This window comes from Salmo trutta, chromosome 32 (genome assembly GCF_901001165.1).
Source record: "Salmo trutta chromosome 32, fSalTru1.1, whole genome shotgun sequence".
NCBI lineage: Eukaryota > Metazoa > Chordata > Actinopteri > Salmoniformes > Salmonidae > Salmo > Salmo trutta.
In genome coordinates, this window is record NC_042988.1 from 9,696,268 (window position 1) to 9,715,134 (window position 18,867).

General features: G+C 40.4%; 2 protein-coding genes across 2 annotated transcripts; both read right to left on the reverse strand.

Moving 5' to 3' along the window:
• Positions 1-215: 215 nt before the first annotated feature.
• Positions 216-5,237, reverse strand: LOC115171012 (homeobox protein Hox-B8a). The gene is made up of 3 exons (XM_029727460.1): positions 4,981-5,237; positions 2,046-2,929; positions 216-1,314 (listed from the first exon to the last, which is right to left on the reverse strand). Exons 2-3 carry the CDS (start codon positions 2,467-2,469, stop codon positions 1,001-1,003), a joined length of 738 nt encoding a protein of 245 aa, XP_029583320.1. The 5' UTR covers positions 2,470-2,929; positions 4,981-5,237; the 3' UTR covers positions 216-1,000.
• Positions 5,238-7,713: 2,476 nt separating this feature from the next.
• Positions 7,714-15,281, reverse strand: LOC115171013 (homeobox protein Hox-B9a). Its single transcript, XM_029727461.1, has 2 exons — positions 14,574-15,281; positions 7,714-11,280 (listed from the first exon to the last, which is right to left on the reverse strand). The coding sequence occupies exons 1-2, from the start codon at positions 15,085-15,087 to the stop codon at positions 11,045-11,047; spliced, it is 750 nt and encodes a 249-aa protein (XP_029583321.1). The 5' UTR covers positions 15,088-15,281; the 3' UTR covers positions 7,714-11,044.
• Between the last annotated feature and the right edge of the window lie 3,586 nt (positions 15,282-18,867).

The following is an 18,867-nucleotide window of genomic DNA, read 5'->3' on the forward strand; positions in this document are numbered from 1 at the left end:
TACGTCAACATTGTGTGGAGATGAACATGTACGACACAATTCTGACCATGCGTCATCCTACATGGTTAGAAGTGTGCACCCAGTAGCCATAAATAGTTATTGGTTTGGTGAAGGTTTTGGGTGAGATTACTAATTGGCTGAGTCAGTCTGTGTGGTGACGGTAGCTATTGAGATTCACACCTTGAGAGGAAATGAAGCGGAGAACAGCAATGATGTCACAGATTCTCGCTTGTAAACTTTATTGTGTCCTCTGTCTTGCGCCGCTTCCAGGTTCAGACAATAGAACAAAGTGATGAAGAACAATAAAGCGTATCATCAAGTCCCCATAAACTAATTCACGAGTAGCCTAGAGTACACATTCTGTTTCAACGAGGGGTCACATGACACCTTTTTTTAAATTTCCATTGTATTTTTATTCATTTTTGATTTTTTTTTGCACTGTGCGCATGCTTACCCAAATAAGGAAGACAACAAAATACCATCAATCAAAACGAACTAAGGAAGGACAAGTGTAAAAAGAGGAAAGCCTACAGCATAAATAGGCAGTTTCATGTTGTTGGAAATTCATTATTCGCTACGTCATCATAACATTGAAGTGAGAACAGTAAAAATTGCACAATTTAACTTAAAAACTATACAGCTGCCAAGATAATTGTTAATGTCAAAATTCTAACAATAAAAATGTTTTTTTTTTCACGATAATTGTTCCACAAAGAAAGGACGCTATTTTTAACACAATAATACTTTCCAACATCAGATAAAAAGTACAAATGCTTAATTTCCCGTTCAAATGTTTCGTTTTGTCTCCCAACAACCACAATGTGAATGGTCCTGTCCTTTGTCACCGTCAGGAGACTTTCCCATCGATTGAATCAAACCTGGAACGACTAGCCAAAGACTGCCATGTTCCGAGACAAAACCACATGCTGGCTCCTCTTTCCTTATCGCTCTCGCTGCCTTTTCCGCGGTGCTGATTTCGACCCCCCAGTCTCCCTATAGCTTACATTTGCTTGGCTTTGTCGCAGTCTTCCCCGGACGAGTGTGTCCCCGCGCCCTGCTCCTTCTGTCGTTTCTCCTTCTCGATCTCTTCCTGCTCTGTCTTACTGCTGGGGAACTTGTCCTTGTTGTTTTCCTTTTTCCATTTCATCCTCCTGTTCTGAAACCAGATTTTGACCTGTCTCTCGGTCAGTCCCAGGGCGTGCGATACCTCGATTCGCCGCTTGCGGGTCAGGTAGGGGTTGAATAGGAACTCTTTCTCCAGCTCCAGCGTCTGGTAGCGGCTGTAGGTCTGTCGGCCTCGCCTTCGTCCGGCAGCTGTTGGCAAAATGAGGGGACATGTTTGAAGAACACATACAAATATCCATTAAGAATAGCCTATACAAGTTCACAAATACGATCCTCTTATCTCCATCCCCAATATCCCCATAAGCAATTGTTATTGTCTCTCGGCCTACAGAGTGAAGCTATCAATTATAAAATCCACTCGTTTTTATATCCCCAAGGTTACTTAAACCTAGATTGACTTCCAAGTGATTTATTAGCACTGCAATGCAATTGAAATGATTGGATGTTCAATGTCCACACATTCATAGGATATGAAGTAAAATCCAAAGTAAATCATGTCTGACGCACACACATAGACTACTCAATGCATTAGGTGAAGCCATAAAGCGCCTAACCTGTGGGAAATGGCCACCTTGTAGCGAAATAATCCCAGAGACCACTGTAAGTCGTAAAAGCGAGTAGTAAAACTTTAACCGGGGTGAGAAGTAAGAGAATCAGCTGCGGGCCAGCTCACACATGGAGAGAAAAGCTTTTCTCTCCTGTCTATTCCCCTCTCTCTTGTATATGGCGGGGTCATTAAACTGTAAAGTGATTCGTAAGTTTTGGACACCTTAAAACCATAAAAGCACTGTGTCTCTCCTTTTAAACACAGGAAATGCACCTCAGCCCTACTGGCGGATGGTTTAAGGTTTAACATTCTACCCCTTTCCCTCTTTGCATGCATACCCACAAGCAGTGTTTCAGTTTTAGCTCTGACTTACATTGCGGTCGCATCCACGGGAATAACTGCGTTGGAGAGGGACTCTGTTCCGTGCTCTCGGTCTCGTCCCCGATGCCACCAGCTGCTAGCTTACAGTCGTTGTACTGGACCAAATCCGCGTCCTGGGGTCCAAAAAGTGTTTGCCTCTGGAGAGCGTCGTACCCGTAGAAGTTGCCCGGCTCTCCATGGCATGTTACGGCGCAGGGACTCTGTTGGTAAGGGGCACTGGAGAGCGTGGACGCGCCGTGGTGGTAAAATTCCTGGATTTGAGGGGGATGTTGGAAAGTTGCTCCAGTGCCTGGTCCATACACTACTGTGGGTCTACTCCCAAGGTCCTGCGCGAACCTGCACTCGTAATAATTGGGACGTAAAGAGTCTCCACTCTTGTATTTGGAGAAGAGAGAGTTGACAAAATATGAACTCATCTTTTGTTGTTGTTGGTTTTGTTGTTGTTTGTGATTAGAAAGACTCAAGCGCTCGAGAGGAAGGCAATTGACGAGTTCTTGGGTAAAAAAAAGAACCCGAGCTAGTTCGCAATATATGGACTAATGTTGTATTTCAAAACACCCAATCTAAATAGCTGGAGCCACAATCATGCCGATTCCATAAAATCGTGTCCACTGAAATGCTCCTGCATCACAATTCCGGTATGAGGTGCCAGTTCACAAACAGTTTTCTGTGATTTACTCCGCTGCAAATGAGTTGTTTCATATTTTGTGGTGTCTTTTCACGATCATTTGCATCTATTACCGGGTCCTCATCTCATTGGCTTCTCGCATCCCACACGGACACTGCTCTGCTCTGCGGGCTTCTGATATGGAAGGAGTGAGAGAATGAAAAAGGGAGAAAAAGAGAAAGGGAGAGAGACGGAGAGGGAGCAAGGGACTAAGGGAAAGAGAGGGGGGTCGAGGGAGAGAGGAGGGGAGAATATGCGCATTAATATATTCAAGCGGGTAAGTTAATGAGAAATCTGCCGCTTCGCATCAGATCAAATACAGAGCGCCCCCCCCACCCCAACGTGCCCACTCTAAAAACCTCTCTTAAAGAGATTGATTTTTAGCATGTAGCCTGGCTAATGGTCAACCTAAAGGGATGCACATATAGCCTACTCATTCATTTCTAAATTCTAACGAGGTGGGTTCCTCTTTTTCGAAAATGTCAGGGTCGCCCTGGCAAATTGTGAAAGTACACGATGTAATTGGTATCAGTTTTAACAAGTCCTATAAATGTAATTGCAGTTCTAAAACAACTTGTCAAAGCCTCGGCACCAGCGTCTGAGGCTTGTTGAGAACAAACGAGGTAGTCAGATTTAACATTTTGATTATCGTATTTTTATAAATATGATATTCATAAAGATGTGATGTCTGAAAGGCGCGCCACTCGTGGTATAATGGAGAAAGTGGTTGTAAATGGTTTAACAAACTATAAAATGCAATAAACGCTGAGGCTGTTTGTTGTTTACACCTAGCATCAAAAAAGCTGTTAGGATTTTATGAGGTTCCACGACCAAAACCATAAATGCTTCACTTGGAGCAATTTCACCGATACAGAAATATTCAAGTATTTCATTGTCATTTTAGTTGTGTTTTCCATACGGACTGTCATTATAGAAGCTGATATTTTAACCACTAGACGTCTTTTCTGGCATAACTAACGAGGGGACAACTGGTGAAAAGGTTGTGTTCGTTAATGACCTCATAAAAACGAAAATATTCTTAGTATTGGGACTAAAATCAGTTTTAAAGAGAATATGGGCCTGTCTATACGCGATTGGTTTAAGAAATAGGCTGAGCGTAGTTTGCATTTACAAAACGAAGCCAAGGAGGAGTGTCTTCGAGCATTTATTCACAATTAGTATTAGGACAACTAGCCTAGTTAATTAAGATTATGATAACATTTCTAAGTTAGGCTATATTAGCCGATATATGACTTACATTGTAGTGTAGAAGCCAAACGAATTGTAACTTTTTGTTATTCTTGTGTTATGCAGTTTTCCGATATTATGTAAGATACAGGCCTATATGTTCAGGATTGTTGAAATGAAGTGAGAAAATATCTATTTTACGTGCATTGTTTTATTCCTAGTGTGCGTATGCAAGTAATAGCCCTGCTAGGCTACTGTCAAATGTAACCGTTGCAATTTTTAAAACAGATTATTAACGTAGGAGACCTGAAGAACTGAATGAGGACTACGCTTTTACCGTCTATTTGGAAAACTATAAAACATATGGCATGTGAATGTCCAACATACAGTAGGACAATGTGTCTGCCATGTTCATATTATATAGCATGAGCCTTCGCGATAGGCTACGTTAAGGAGTGTACTGCAATTTGAATAAAGGTTCTAACCCAAACCAATTAGCTGTCTATTATAATTATAACAAACTTTCAAATTAGCTACACTGAAATTAACTGTTATCCTTTACATATCAGGGGGTTCTAATGTACATTCAAACATATTTCACAGCGCTAAAGTGTTACCAATGTAGAGTTGAACCCAATTTAGCGGCATTTTTCTTCTAGTATGACGATTTACAGCAAGACTCTTGTTTCCATATTTCGTTACATTGTGAAAAACGTCAATATGAACAGCGTTTCTCGATCAAAATAATGAATATAATAGTTGTACTGCAAAGTTTAACATGTTGCAGTCGAATAACAATAAATCATAAAAACCTTCACAACATTCAGTGGATTTGAATAATTATTCCCAAAGTCATGGACAACAACTTTAAACCAACAGAAGATAAATTATTTAAAATTAGCAGGCTATATAATCTTTTCAGAGGAGCTGTGCCCTCTATATAAGTGCTTTAAGGCAAATCAATTATTTGTAGGCTAATAACATTTCTGAAGAAGCAAGCAAATAGTTCAAATCATTGTCAATGCGCTTCTATTTCACTATCCAAATACATAGGCCTAAATTGAAATCTTACCATAATACAGGAGAAACATTTAGGCCTATATTAATCTTCTTGCCGCCCTTCAAAATATCTTCAAGAGGTTCTCTTGGCCCACGTTTAGGTGGTGTAAGTGGCATGTCTGAGTTTTCGAAGGACTTCCGGATAGGCGGACAACACAGTGGAGGCTTTCTTTCGTGGACCAACATCGCCATCAAGAGGCCGTTTTTAGGTGTGCCGCCGGGATTTCAGGTTATTACCAGTTTATGATTCTATAAACACGACACATACACCCACATAATGAAGGTATTTCACAACTAAACGGTGAAAGTATAGGCCTTATTTCGAAATAAGAAAATATATAGGCTACAAGGGCTGTTCCTCTAGTTCAGTCTGAAGACAGTCTGAATACATGTTAGTCTATACATCGGCCTAATGCCGTCTAGTTTAATTAACATTGCTAAAAATGAGTAATTATGTAGGTCTATTTAATTGACAACACATGATCAATTGAGGAATATCTATATGTAGCCTACAAACGTATTTTTGTAAGAAATAATTAGCTGCCGAACATGGGCCTACATATTGTGGAAAATAATATAATACATATTTGTTTCATTTAAGTTGTTACACTATGAGCTATCTACCTAGTAGAAAGCATACCGTATTGTATTTGATAATATGCAGACAACAAATGAAACATATAATGTTAAAATATTTATTTATCTTTGTAATCATATGGCAAGTGAGGTTATTCATTATTTCTAAAACGAATGACGTGTAAACACGAGGGTAAATTATGCTTCCACCATATTCGACGACCTCTCGTGCATGGTTCAAACGAAAATAAGAATTATCCGAATATTTATTTGTAAGAACTTTGAATCAAGCTCATGCTAGGAAATGATCATTTCCATACTTTTTCCAGTTGATGGAAAAACAGAATCAACAATGTGAATAGAAACACTCATTGACTATGCACATATTTGAGAAGTCTAGCTTGCCGTGATTTAGAAGTCAAGTTAGAGACAGTATAATATTCATTTTGCCCGTATGAGTTCTGCGACTCCCAAAAAAAGCTTTCCAGATGAAGACAAACTCAGCCCCTGTCTGTATTCTCTGCCCCCAGGGTACCCCTGGCACATGTATTCATATGATCTCTCGACTACATGGTGCAAAATTAGAGAATATTAACTTATGGACTACAACACTTGGCAGTATAAAGTCATTATTTTAATATATGTACTTAAGTAAGCAGGTCATGTGGGTTGGAAGCGGAGTGGGGGGATAAATGAGCATTTATGTAATTTCTGTTGGTTTTTGTTTTTTGTTTCACCTGTCAACCAAAAAAAAGAATAAAATCTTGATCACAATAAAAATCTATCTGAATAGAAACATTCATTGACTATGCACATATTTGAGAAGTGTAGCTTGCAGAGATTTAAATGCCAAAGCAATTTAGAGACAGTATAATATACATTTTGCTTATGACTATTCGTTCATCTCTGGTTATTATTGTGGGGCCTAATTGTAGCCTATAATTCTGGTCATTTCTTTGAAAAGTGTCGTAGAGGTAGTCTAATTGTAGGCCTCATAGTGGTAGCAAATAGTGACGGGTGGTAATGATTGTCAAAAAGAGGTTGCAATGATCATAGTCATTTCAGATTTGGTATGATAGTCTGGTATATGATAAAATTGCCATGATACATTTTATTTACTCTATCCAGGAGTTTGCCTTTTTACTAAATGAATGTCTGCAAAATCCGAGCATACAACAGAATTACGAACTGAGAACATGGGAAAACAAGGGTTTTAAAAGAAAGAGAGCTGCACTCTGGCCACCTATTATAACCCATTCCACGACCTAACAATGTAAGGTTCTGCCACAAAATGGCCAGCCTAGCCTGGGCGCGAGGTTGTAAACAGATTAAGGTTCCCTTATGTCAGACGTCTCGCCAGAATCTTTTTGTGGCGTTTTATGGCACTGCTGTAGGGCGGCCAGGATGCGCTCGGAAGTGAAACAAAGGGAGGCTGCGAGAACACTGGACTCCGGCGGTTCATCTGGAAGTACAGACCTCGCCACGCAAACCCCCCCACTCCTAGTGGAATCCGTAAACAACAAACGCAGCAAACAATAAACGACAAACGCAATGGAACAACGTAAATCCCCAGTCTAGAACGTAGATTAGGCCTACCCCACGACACCTCGAAACAGTTATTAAGGAGGACTTGAAACTTTTCATTCTCCCGGTGTTTGCTTTACAGCCGTTTAGTTCTTAACCTTCAGAAATTTATACCCTATAAAGTTTTATTGCAGTCATATTATTTTATTGCGGCACACCGCATTGGATTTTCTTTCTCTCTTTTATGACAGTCGGCTTCCCCATCTCCTCCTCCCCAAACGAAAGTCCACATCCTCTTTGCTGTTTGTTTCCTCCTGAAAGATACCATAACAGGCCCAGGATTGGGTGGTACAAAGCCGTAATAACTAATACTGACCCCTTAGCCTACTTAAGAAGAAATAGGCATTTTATTCACATATGCTTGGCGACGCAAAAAACGTCAATGTCTCAGTTGCACATCTGCAAGCCAGTAGTTCTGGTTGGCCCGAACTTCAAGATATATTTTAATTACTACAGGCTGCAGGGATTCAGAGAATAACACCCAAAAATGTTATTGTACATTTAACCTCATGTTGCCTATATTGAGTTTCCAGAGTTCCACGCCCATGTTGTTATTTTCCATTTCTGAAAATAAATCGATGAAACATTTAGCATAACAGTTTATTATAGGATGTTACAGGAGGATATAGGGTATGAATTGTACCATCATGCACCACACTGTACCAAAATACGCGCAATATATCTATAAAACTATTTCATCCAAGTTCATGAATAGACTGCTTTTTAGTTAAATATAATGCATGGACTCATTATGCAAAGGGTTGGGCATTTGCTGGGCGTGCCATTTTTGGAAAGACGCATTCAAAAATCATAGTTTTCTTTGCGTTCATCTTTGGAACAAAGCGAACATGGGCCTTAGAATCATAGCCTACCTCACATAACCTACCTCACATAACCTACCTCACATAACCTACCTCACTAGTCATATGTCACAGGCCTCATGAATAGTATTTTCCACGCACAATACATCACAGCCGATTGGTTTCATTCCACGTCCTTCTCTAACCCCTTGTCGGGTTCTACCCAGAGTGGCACATTTTAAATACACATAACCAAAACTTTTAATTTTCATAAACGTATTAGATGAAAACTTCAAGATAAACATTGCCATAGGGTCATCTTAATGAATGTTAGGGTCTAGGGCTATCTTCTTCAGGGAACCATGTGCATACTTGGCCAAATTGACTCCTTTCCTTCAAGTACAATTCAAGACAAATGCTCCGGCGCACGAGACATATTTTGAACACATGCTCCTCCTAAAAGATGAAATGAATTTGGAAGTATAAAAAGGCTCAAACTTGTTTTGTTCTCACTCACACGCAGAGAAGGCGCATATGCGCCCTATTACGCGCGCTCTCGAGACCTTCTCACTGTCTAAAAGGAATTGGCTATCTTAAATACAACTGCTTTATTTTCATTTCAATCTCATATCAATTCCATGAAGTTATCAATAGCAGTAAAAAGTGCCGAGACGTTGTTCTAATGTAAACTATTTTTTTTAATACGAATCCAGCATCAGCAGTGCTATCTCACAGGTAAACAACACAGGACTGAATACAATTTACATGAGAGACACAAGAGATTAATGTGATATAAAAAAAAAGACAGAGTGGGTTAGTAGCTTCTGGAGTCGGTCCTTACAGCGTTGTTGTTATTAAAAATGAAGAGTCCAGCTGAGATGACCTGACGGCCTCTATAATGAAAGCTGCGAGGCTCGAGCGCATGGAGAGACAATAGGGTCTAATGCTCCTTAATATTCAGAATGAAGGACAGCTATGCGCGCGACTCCAGAAACGCCACCCATTTCATATCTCACTGAAAATGCATCGTAACAGTTTCCCAGGATGTTTGTAAGTACTCCCACAAACAAACAAACAAACAAAAATACATGTACACCAAATAAGTAGATCATTCCTTATTGTATCGACAACACGGTTAAATCAGTTAACGCTCAATACATTCTGGACAAGAACATGTAAACAATATCTAAAACTGGGAAAACGACGTCTGCTCATTCAACTCCGATGTCATTTCCCAAAACACCAATTTTTAACATATGCAACTCATTCCGATTAAAACAATTGAGGTTATTCACCTAGGCCTATTTACAATCAATTAGAAATATTACCATCCCAAAACGGCTTTTCTTTAGATAGATTTCATTTTCAAAACACACAAACGTAAAGAAATAAATTACATTTCATCATGATATTAGGCATGCGCTAACAATGTAAACATTTGTATTCTTAGACAATGTAGGCTTGTTTTTGTTCGACAGATGTTATATCCTGTATTTAAGCGCATATGAGTAAATCTTTTTGTGGCATATATCAAAACGAGAGAGAGTGTAAAAGGGCGGGTTATTGTAGGCCCTTTCATTTCCACGTAAATGTTTAAAAACGTTCCACTGTTAGAATGCACAGTCATTAAATGAATGCAAGTAGGCTACAGGCCAACGGGTCTACTGACCTTATATTGGCAGACCGTACTATATAAAACTAGGCTTCATCGCAGTCGCGAACAAGGTTCCATGTTGAATGTGAACTTACATGTTGCATGTTGCTTCAATGAAATATACCATGTCGCGCTATCTACCCGAAAACACGTATTCCTGATGAATTTCCACATCAAAGTAGTCTAAAATATTTACTCTCAGTAGCGGCTTAAACTCTTTAAGTTATGTTTTTAGCAATTACACAACGAAATAGTAACACTGGACGCAAGGAAATGTTAAAGGATAAATACCCCATAGGCCAGGGCTCTCCAACCCTCTTCCTGGAGAGCTACTGTCCTGTGTCTTTTCACTCCAACCCTAATCTACCGTACCCGATTCTAATATTTAGCTGGTTGATAAGATGAATCAGGTTCATTACAACTGGAGTTGGTGTGAAAACCTACAGGAGAGCACCTCTCCAGGAACAGGGTTGGAGAGCTATGCCATAGACCTTTCCATATGAAACCCTTATTAGGTTATTACGCACTTTTACGCACAAGGAACTTGAAGGTAAAATGATGCACATGTAGAAAAAAAGAGATACATATAAGAGTGTGCACATACCTGTTGAGTTAGTATTTAAAGGGATTACAACAAATACATGGAACCCTGATATTTTGCTAAATACGAGCCAGTCAAAGGGGCTCTGGGGGGATGTGACTCTACAAGGAATTATAAATAATACACTCATAATAATAATAATGGGCCAACCCCTTTACACTAGCTTATTAATCGATTTACAATATAACATAATTGGGGCAACTGAGTTGGGGAACTGCTGCTCGAATAATAAAATCATGTATTTTTCGTGAAAGACCAGTTATTTAAGGCGCATCTATGGAGCTGAAGAGAGGAATGGAGCGAAAAAACTAAAAGATAAGAATAAATGCAGGTCGCACACTCCCTTTAACTACAACCGTTCCTCTTATGTATTAATGACCACATGAAACCGACGTTTCAGCACTTCCATGCCTCTCCTGATGAAGCGTTGGTGTCATGCGTAAAGCAATAAATAAGTGATAAAAGTTAGTGCTTGAGAAAGAGCCGCGTGAATCCACCCTCCTTTCTACTATATAATGTAATATATGCTATTTAGCAGACGCTTTTATCCAAAGCACTTACAGTCATGCGTGCATACATTTTATGTACGGGTGGTCCCGGGAATCAAACCCACTACCTTGGCGTCACTAGCGCCATGCTATACCAACTCAGCTACAAAGCACCATAAGAGTTTTCTCTATTGGTCTGCACTTCTATAATGTCAGAGGATGTTATTCACATCGATATGGAAAATAATAAAAACAAGCTTCCTGCACCCCCACATTACCCATGACAGTCCATGTATGCCTATTTAAGGAAAAAGTCACGCGAAAGCAGACTCTTTGTGATGGTGGTGTTTTTTTAATATAACTCCCTTTTTTTCTTAATCCTTGGGTTGGTCCTTATTCATTTTCTTCATTTTCATCCGTCGGTTTTGGAACCATATTTTGACTTGTCTCTCGGTCAAGTTCAGCGAGCGTGCTACCTCATGCCTTCTGTCCCGGGTGAGGTACATGTTGAAGAGGAACTCTTTCTCGAGCTCGAGGGTTTGGTATTTCGTGTAAGGGCACCGCTTCTTCCTGGAAGACCGGGCATGCAACCAGTTGGCAGAGGGGTCATCTACAAGGGAAAGTCAGACGGACACCTTTAGTAAAGGGCAAACAAACACAGACCAGAACAGGCCATAGACTAGCAAGCCTAATAACATAACTAAATACAAACATCGGTGCGTAATAACAAGATTTCCATGCCCATGCGATTCATAATCGAGTTAAAGTGATATCAAAAGCCAAGTCTCATATTGCTCCAAATGGAAGAGTGTTCGGTAATGTAATGGAGCAGAGGAGAGGAGACAGGAAAGTAGTCCATCACCTCCCCTCAGGCCGAATGTGACCTTGGTGGGTCTTGTAAATGGGTTTAGAGGACAGGCGAGTTCTTCCTTCATGTTCACCATGAAAGTACATTCTGGACCACAAGGTGTCTTTTAATATTGTCATAACATTATCATAAATGGGAAACACAAAGAGAATGGAAAGGGTACTCGTGTTCTTCACCCCACTAGACCTTCACACCCTGGTTGTGAGAAGTCCACTCTACATGGATGGAACACTTGGAATGTGATGTTATCTCGTAAACTATGATTCTCCGTATGCCGTAGTTTTTTGTCGTTGTCAAAACCTCCAATCATTGCAATGCACTCCACCCTTCAGCTTGGTTAGCAGGCCTCAGCCGAATGCAATTAGGGAAGAAAGCGCAGCGTGGTTATGAGGAGAAGCTATCCTCCCCCAACAGAGCCAAAAGCATTCGAACTATGAGAGACCTATAGTCAACCGAAGCTAACCCAAACAAAAATGCAGTCCCCCTCAAATGCGGTTGCTTTGGAAAGTGGATTATCTCCTTTTTATGGGAAATGTTCCAGGGGAAATATTTCTTGATGTCTCCGTGGAGACGCCTCTCCTCTCTGGTGGCTTTCTCGGGAATGCATGCTATGTATTTTCATGTAGGCCCATCTACATTTCTTCACAGTTGCTTTTGGTATAACATCACTGTGCAGAGCCTGCATGTCGGGCTACCATGGTATTCAAATGGCCTTGAAAAGCTTAAACTGAGAATACCGTGATTACACAAAAGGCCGTGGGGATATAAATCTCTCAGGCATGGCATTGGAACGATTGCATCTGCAAGTGGACACCAATACCTGTTCCGGGGCACTGGAGGTAGAAGTGGGCTTTGTGACACGCAAAGTGGTGCTTCGCATTCCCCAAGTACATAATCACCTAGTGCCATTCATCCCGTGCAAAGTCGGGGCTTTTCCTGTCACTGCATGACAAACCATCCAGTGCTATCCGATAACGCGTATGGATATGTGAAAGGTTATAGCTTTGGCCAATGGATCTGGGCATTTCTACAGATAAAAAAAAAAAATCTGGGCTCATTGAAGCCCATGGTCATTTCTCTTAGGCTACATACATGTAACCAATGTGGGGAAATCCAATCGGCCCATGCCCCTAGACACGCACTTTAATACCACACCAACTGTCTCCAATATCCTAAATCGTATGATGCAATCCTATTTTTATCATGAAAGGAAATAACCCCCCTGGGATGATTGATAACCCTGTAAACCTATCCATTGCCGGCGGACACGTCGGAGATAGAGGTGTGCCATATAAATACTTATGAGACAGCTCAAAGACATGATCTGCAACAATGCACGTTTAAGAGGGTATTGTCGCTGGATGATCATGGGGTGGGGGTCTGTTTTGTGACGAATGTTGGGATGGAAAGACATAATGGCTACGGACCGTTATACCATCATGTCTCTTTGCAATTTTACCTTAATAGTCTGAGAAATTGACCTTTCGTATATGCCAAGAGAGATTCGTTATTGCATTTCTCTACGATAAGGTTGCATCATATTTTATATATTTTTTCCAGAACTGTCCCAGGGAGCCAAAATACAACAATTAATAGTGATGTTGGCTGGTCTTATAACTTAATAAACTTCAGGGGCAATAACTTTTTTCACTCACGAGCCGCTGCTAGCACAAAGAGGGACGTGTAATTCCCAACTTCATTGCCTTTGCACGTAGTTTATTCTGGAATGCCGCCCAGGGCAACACAAAGGGGAATTCTGTTGCGCACCATCCATTAGAGAGTTCACGTTTGCGTGAACCCATTTTGTGGATTCAAATCAATGTTCGTCTCCACCGTCAGTCCATGCTACTCGAAAATGACCATCAGTCAGAACCTTGACCTATCCAATTAAGGTTAGGCCTCAGATAGCCTATATTTATGGTATATCTCTCAGTTTCCCGGTGCACTAAAACGTTACCGGGCGAGCACGCACAGCCTATTTCAACAAGACTGTGCTGTGCCGAGTAGAACACATAAATAGGCTTCTACTCCGGCTCGGCTCCAGGCCTGATTAATAGCCAGCCTGATCTTATGAGGCAGTGTTGGTAAAGGACAGAAAATTAATTTTATTCTGTCAAGGCAACCATAGGCATGGCTAGAACAGTGAGTCAACTGAGAGTAGTGACCAACATCCTACACAAAATGTCATATAGCTCAGACAAACGAGTCTGCTAGTAAAAAAATAAAAATAGCTGAGAGTCTCACTTGGAAAATGTTTCAGATTCATTTTCTGGTGTTAAAGAAAGAGAGACTCTTGCCCACTCAACAGTCCTAAAGGCATCAATAAAACTTGCTTTCCAGAAAACGTCGTCAATGCGGCTTCTTTGCCAAAAGAATAATTGCAAAAACGAACATATAGTCCAATCCCCCACACTCCACCTTCTAAGCGACATTAAACGTCTATAAATAGACTACTGCCACCAGACGTGAATAAAACAAAAGCACGTTTCCCCTTAGAGAGGATATTTACACTAAAATATCGACTAGAGTTAAGAGGGCCTTGCCCTGGTAACCCCTAATTTTGCATTGGAGAGACTCTTGGCACATAGTTCAATAGAGGGACGTTTTTCTTGAGGTGTTGTTCAGTTATTACTAGATTAAAACAAGCTGCTGACAAAATGAACTGCACTAAAGTGCAATTGAGCGCAGAGAACCTGTTCTCAGAGACTGTGTGCCAAAACTTACACAACTCAGTGTGAAAAGGGCTGCAGTAAAATTATATTCACTACCAGTTGGTCCCCAAAACTAAAGCAGGACAGCGCAGAAAGCCGCGCACGTGAAATGTCGCACTAAAAACAGAGTATCATCCATACCTTGACCTGATGTATGTATAAATGTATGATAATAATTCTAACGTAAACATACATAGTAAGTTAGACGCACACTACGGGACCAGATTTGGTAGTGAGAATCTATGACTCGCAATCTCTTTGTTCCTGTTTTATGACAGCATTAAAAGCTTTACAGACTGTTCACTTCCTCGTTTTATAACTTACTTTGATCTGGCCCGTCTTTGTCTTCGCTAACTTCACAAATATCCTTATTGTCCTCGAATCCGGAGCCCTGGCTGGAATTCATCTCTCTTGCCGAAGAGGATTCCAAAATGTACTCGTGTCCACCGATTTTGGGGGGTTCCCCGAGGTGTCCCAGTAGCGGCTCCATCTTGACCTGTCCCTGCCCGGGGAGGGATTCCGAGCGCGGAGCGCAGTCGAGCCAAGTGCGTATGTATCGGGTGTCGGTGGAAGGCACGGGCTGAGTCGGGATGTATTGATGGTAAACCGCTGGTAAGCCATTGGAGGCATGGGGGCTGAAAGGGCTCCAGGACGAGCTAAAAACGGGAGGTTTAGGCTGGAAGCTACAAGAGGGGAATTCGGGATGCTCGCCATGTCCCCCCGGTTGTCTGGAGTTGGAATACTGTACATTGGAAAACCTGGCTGAAGTCGGATCTTCGCTCTCGTGACTTATTATAGAGTCCACATAATAGTTGCTCAGAGTTCCAGAAATTGACATTCTCGGACATTATACAAAACACGGTTCATTGAATTCAAAACATGTAGGACAGAAGTCGTTTTTTTTACGCGACTCCCCTTCAACGAGCGCACGAACAAAGTAGAGCTGGGTTGCTGGGGCTGTGCGCTCGGAGCGAAATGATTGGTCAGACTTTTTTCACGACCCTGATAAAGCGTCAATGGGGCGTAAATCAATCCGCCAAGGGGCTGCACCTCTCCTAGCACTGTACATATTTTCCTCTCTAAATAAATTGTCTTGTTTATGCAATATGCAAAATGGGAGTGCGTCCATATATATGTGGGTATCTGTAGGCTGTCGTAGAAATATCCCGTTAAATTATGGATCCCAAGGACATTATAAATGCATATTGGAAACAATGGACGACAAATAAGCGACCACATTATTTTCTTAATCAAACTGATACATGCATGCGTTTTATGGAACAAGGCCATTGAATACAATAAGCCTTATCCAATATATTACGTGTATGAATGCCCAGTACAGCATCAGAATCAAAGTAACATCACAATACTATTAAGGCGCCGTCTCTATCACTTTCATCTCTGGATGTCAAATCAAATCAAATGCATCTCTCTTGCCTATCACGTTTAATGTTTCAAATCTTCAGGTTTTAGACCTTTATTAGTTTGTTTTCTTCAAACTTCCGTCTGAGTTTCCTCTGGTGTAGGAAACGTCTATGTTCGTGCTTTATTGGCAGATTAACAGTCATGTTTCTTAACGAGCGCATTAAACACTACTGCGTGCCAATCCCCTGTCTTTATAGAAGAAACTACTTGAACTTTTTTGGTCGTTTAATACTATAATAAAATGCTACATCAGGCAGCTTTGATTTTTATAGACCTGATATATCGCCTGTGGCGGGGACCGTAAACGACTCTGCTGTAGCATTCCTGCCACTGACAAAAACGCTCACTTCACACTCAGACACAAAAAGTAAACACGGAAGAAATGAGACTAATGAGACTACACCGGGATATTCTAAAAACCCAGCGGATGATAACCATTTTACTGATACAGGGGAAAGCAAAGAAGACTCGTAAGTTAACGGTTTGGAGACGGTTCATATTTATTTCTGGCGGCTTTCCACGTATTGTGCATGACTTGTCACATTCAAGGGGGTCAAAGCTTTGGCCTCGGCCTTCACTGCTCTCTCTGCCTTCCACTGGCTCTGGTGCTAGCAACTAATGCATTTCAGCTTCAGAACAACTTCTATCAAGTGCAAAAAGAACAGCAATTTAGAAATACCTTCGGCTGATAAAATTTTGCCTTGCACTCGAATATATCTGCAGATTTATTGAGCACTTAATAGCCTAACAGCTGTTATGGTAAAAAATATAGGCTAATTGCCAAACACGAAAACATGCGAAAAGGGAATTGGGTAGATGAGATTCATTTGTAAGGTGATTTGAATGTTTTTCACTGCATACATTTGGGCCAGTAACCGAAAGGTTGCTAGATCGAATCCTCGAGCTGACAAGGTAAAAATCTGTCGTTCTGCCCCTGAACAAGGCAGTTCACCCACTGTTCCTAGGCCGTCATTGTAAATAAGAATGTGTTCTTAAGTGACTTGCCTAGTTAAATAAAATTTAAATAAAAAATTTAATAAAAAATAGCATTGCATGTAGCCTTCCACTGGCTTGAATGTTGCAGTGATAATTTAACGAACTCCACCAAATACCCGCTGTGCAAAGTGCCAACAATTTAATTAGATACATTGGAGTAGTAAACATTGAAAACATGATCTGCAAACCGCACGAAATGTAAAAAAAAATGTAAAGAGCAACGTTTAATTAATTGTTGTAGACTATAATGCATCGAGCATAAAAATGTACACAAATTAGACTCAGACTATTCTTCACTTATTTTGATAAGACATATTGGCGAATACAATTTAACATGGCAAATTGAGAAATACAGAAATCGGAACAAAATGTAATCATTGGTAAGCAGATAGGCCTACAAGTTACAATAATAAGGCTTTGATAACACAAAATGGTTAAATCAACTTAAAACAAACCATGAAACAAACATATTTATCCATACTTATAATTCATCATCAGATATTTCTTTCTACTACAGAGGCCCTCACTTTTCAATAAGAAACCTGATATTGGCAGGAGTTATAACAACTATCATATAGCCTCTCCAAAGCTATGGGCACAACACAGTCTCACAATCAATTCGTGCATATATGCACATAATGTTGATGGGCAACACCAGTGACGTGGAAATGAAATGATACCGTATGATTATGCTCAGGTTCTTTATAACTGTTTAAAGACACTCATAAAGTCTCTTAAGTGGATTTCCGCACAAGAGAGCTAATCAAATACGTTTTGTGAGAAGCCTACACTCGTAGAAAAAAGGTTCTGGATAGAACCAAAAAGGGTTCTATTGCTTGCTTCATACATGGCACCCCTAAAGCTTATATGCAGAACCCCCGTATGGTCCCATATAGAACTCTTGGGTTCCATTCCATACAAGGTTCTATTTGGAACCAATTTTCTTCTATATAGAACCTTACGGGGTGTCATATATGAAGCAAGTAGTAGCAGCAGTAGGCCTATATTGGCTAGAAGTAGAAGCTTCAGCATTAGTATAGCATGCAGCTAATATTAGCCTATATGCTAAATAGTATGCAGTCTGCGGTTCTTTCGGGGATTGTTGCTACTAGCCTAAAGCAGTAAACAGTAACCTACACATTTGAGCAATAACTAGACACAATAAATCAGCGTTACTTTTCTGTGGAATGTAAAGTACCAGCCTTTAAGATATTGGACTGCATTATCTATCCTGATAAGATAAAATATAATGACAAATAATATATATATAATTATATTTTTTTTTTTTATATATATATATATATAACGCAGTATCATGAAGTTGTAGTTGAAGTGCAAATGCTTTTAGCCTTTTCGGCTAGCGTCTAAATAAGGGTAATGTTTTCGTGAATACTTTGCTGAAATAATACTACAGATGTGGAAGTTTGAAGGTTAATGGCCTGTCTGTTAATGACCGTTCTGACATGCACATGTGTTATACTCTGTCGTCTTTCTGTGAGCCCCCTCTGGATAAGCCTTAAAGGGATACTTCAGGATTTTGCCAATGAAACCCTTTATCTACTTCCCCAAAGGCAGATTAACTAATGGATACCATTTTTATGTCTCTGTGTGCAATTTGAAGGAAGTTGCTAACTAGTGTTAGTGCAATTGGTAACTAGCATTAGCACAATGACTGGAAGTCTATAGTAACTGCTAGCATGCTACTCGATACCATAGACTTTCAGTCATTGTGCTAACGCTAGTTAGCATTGGCTCGAGAAACTACCTCTAACTTCCTTAATAATGTATGCAGAGACATACAAATAGTATCCATGAGTTCATCTAACTCTGGGGAAGTAGATAATAGGCTTCAATGCCAACTGAAATGCAGAATGCAAAGGCAGATAGGGCCTAACCTGTTTTAAATTCATTGCCATTGAACGTGTAAGAATCCGCCTTCAGACCAAGTTAATGAAGTTATTAGGTTTCATGATGACAGATCTCTCTCGCTCAAACACACACACAACACAGAACTCACACACACGCCCCTGAGGGCCTCGCTCTTTGAACCAGTCCAAAAAGTCTATACTCTTTCACATTAAATCATCAAAACAAACAAGAGAAAGTCCCCAACAGAGACATTCCTGTGGTAATATTCATGGCAACTCTTGGGTTATATATGAAGATGTACCTTCAGAAAGTGCCTTCAAAAAGTATT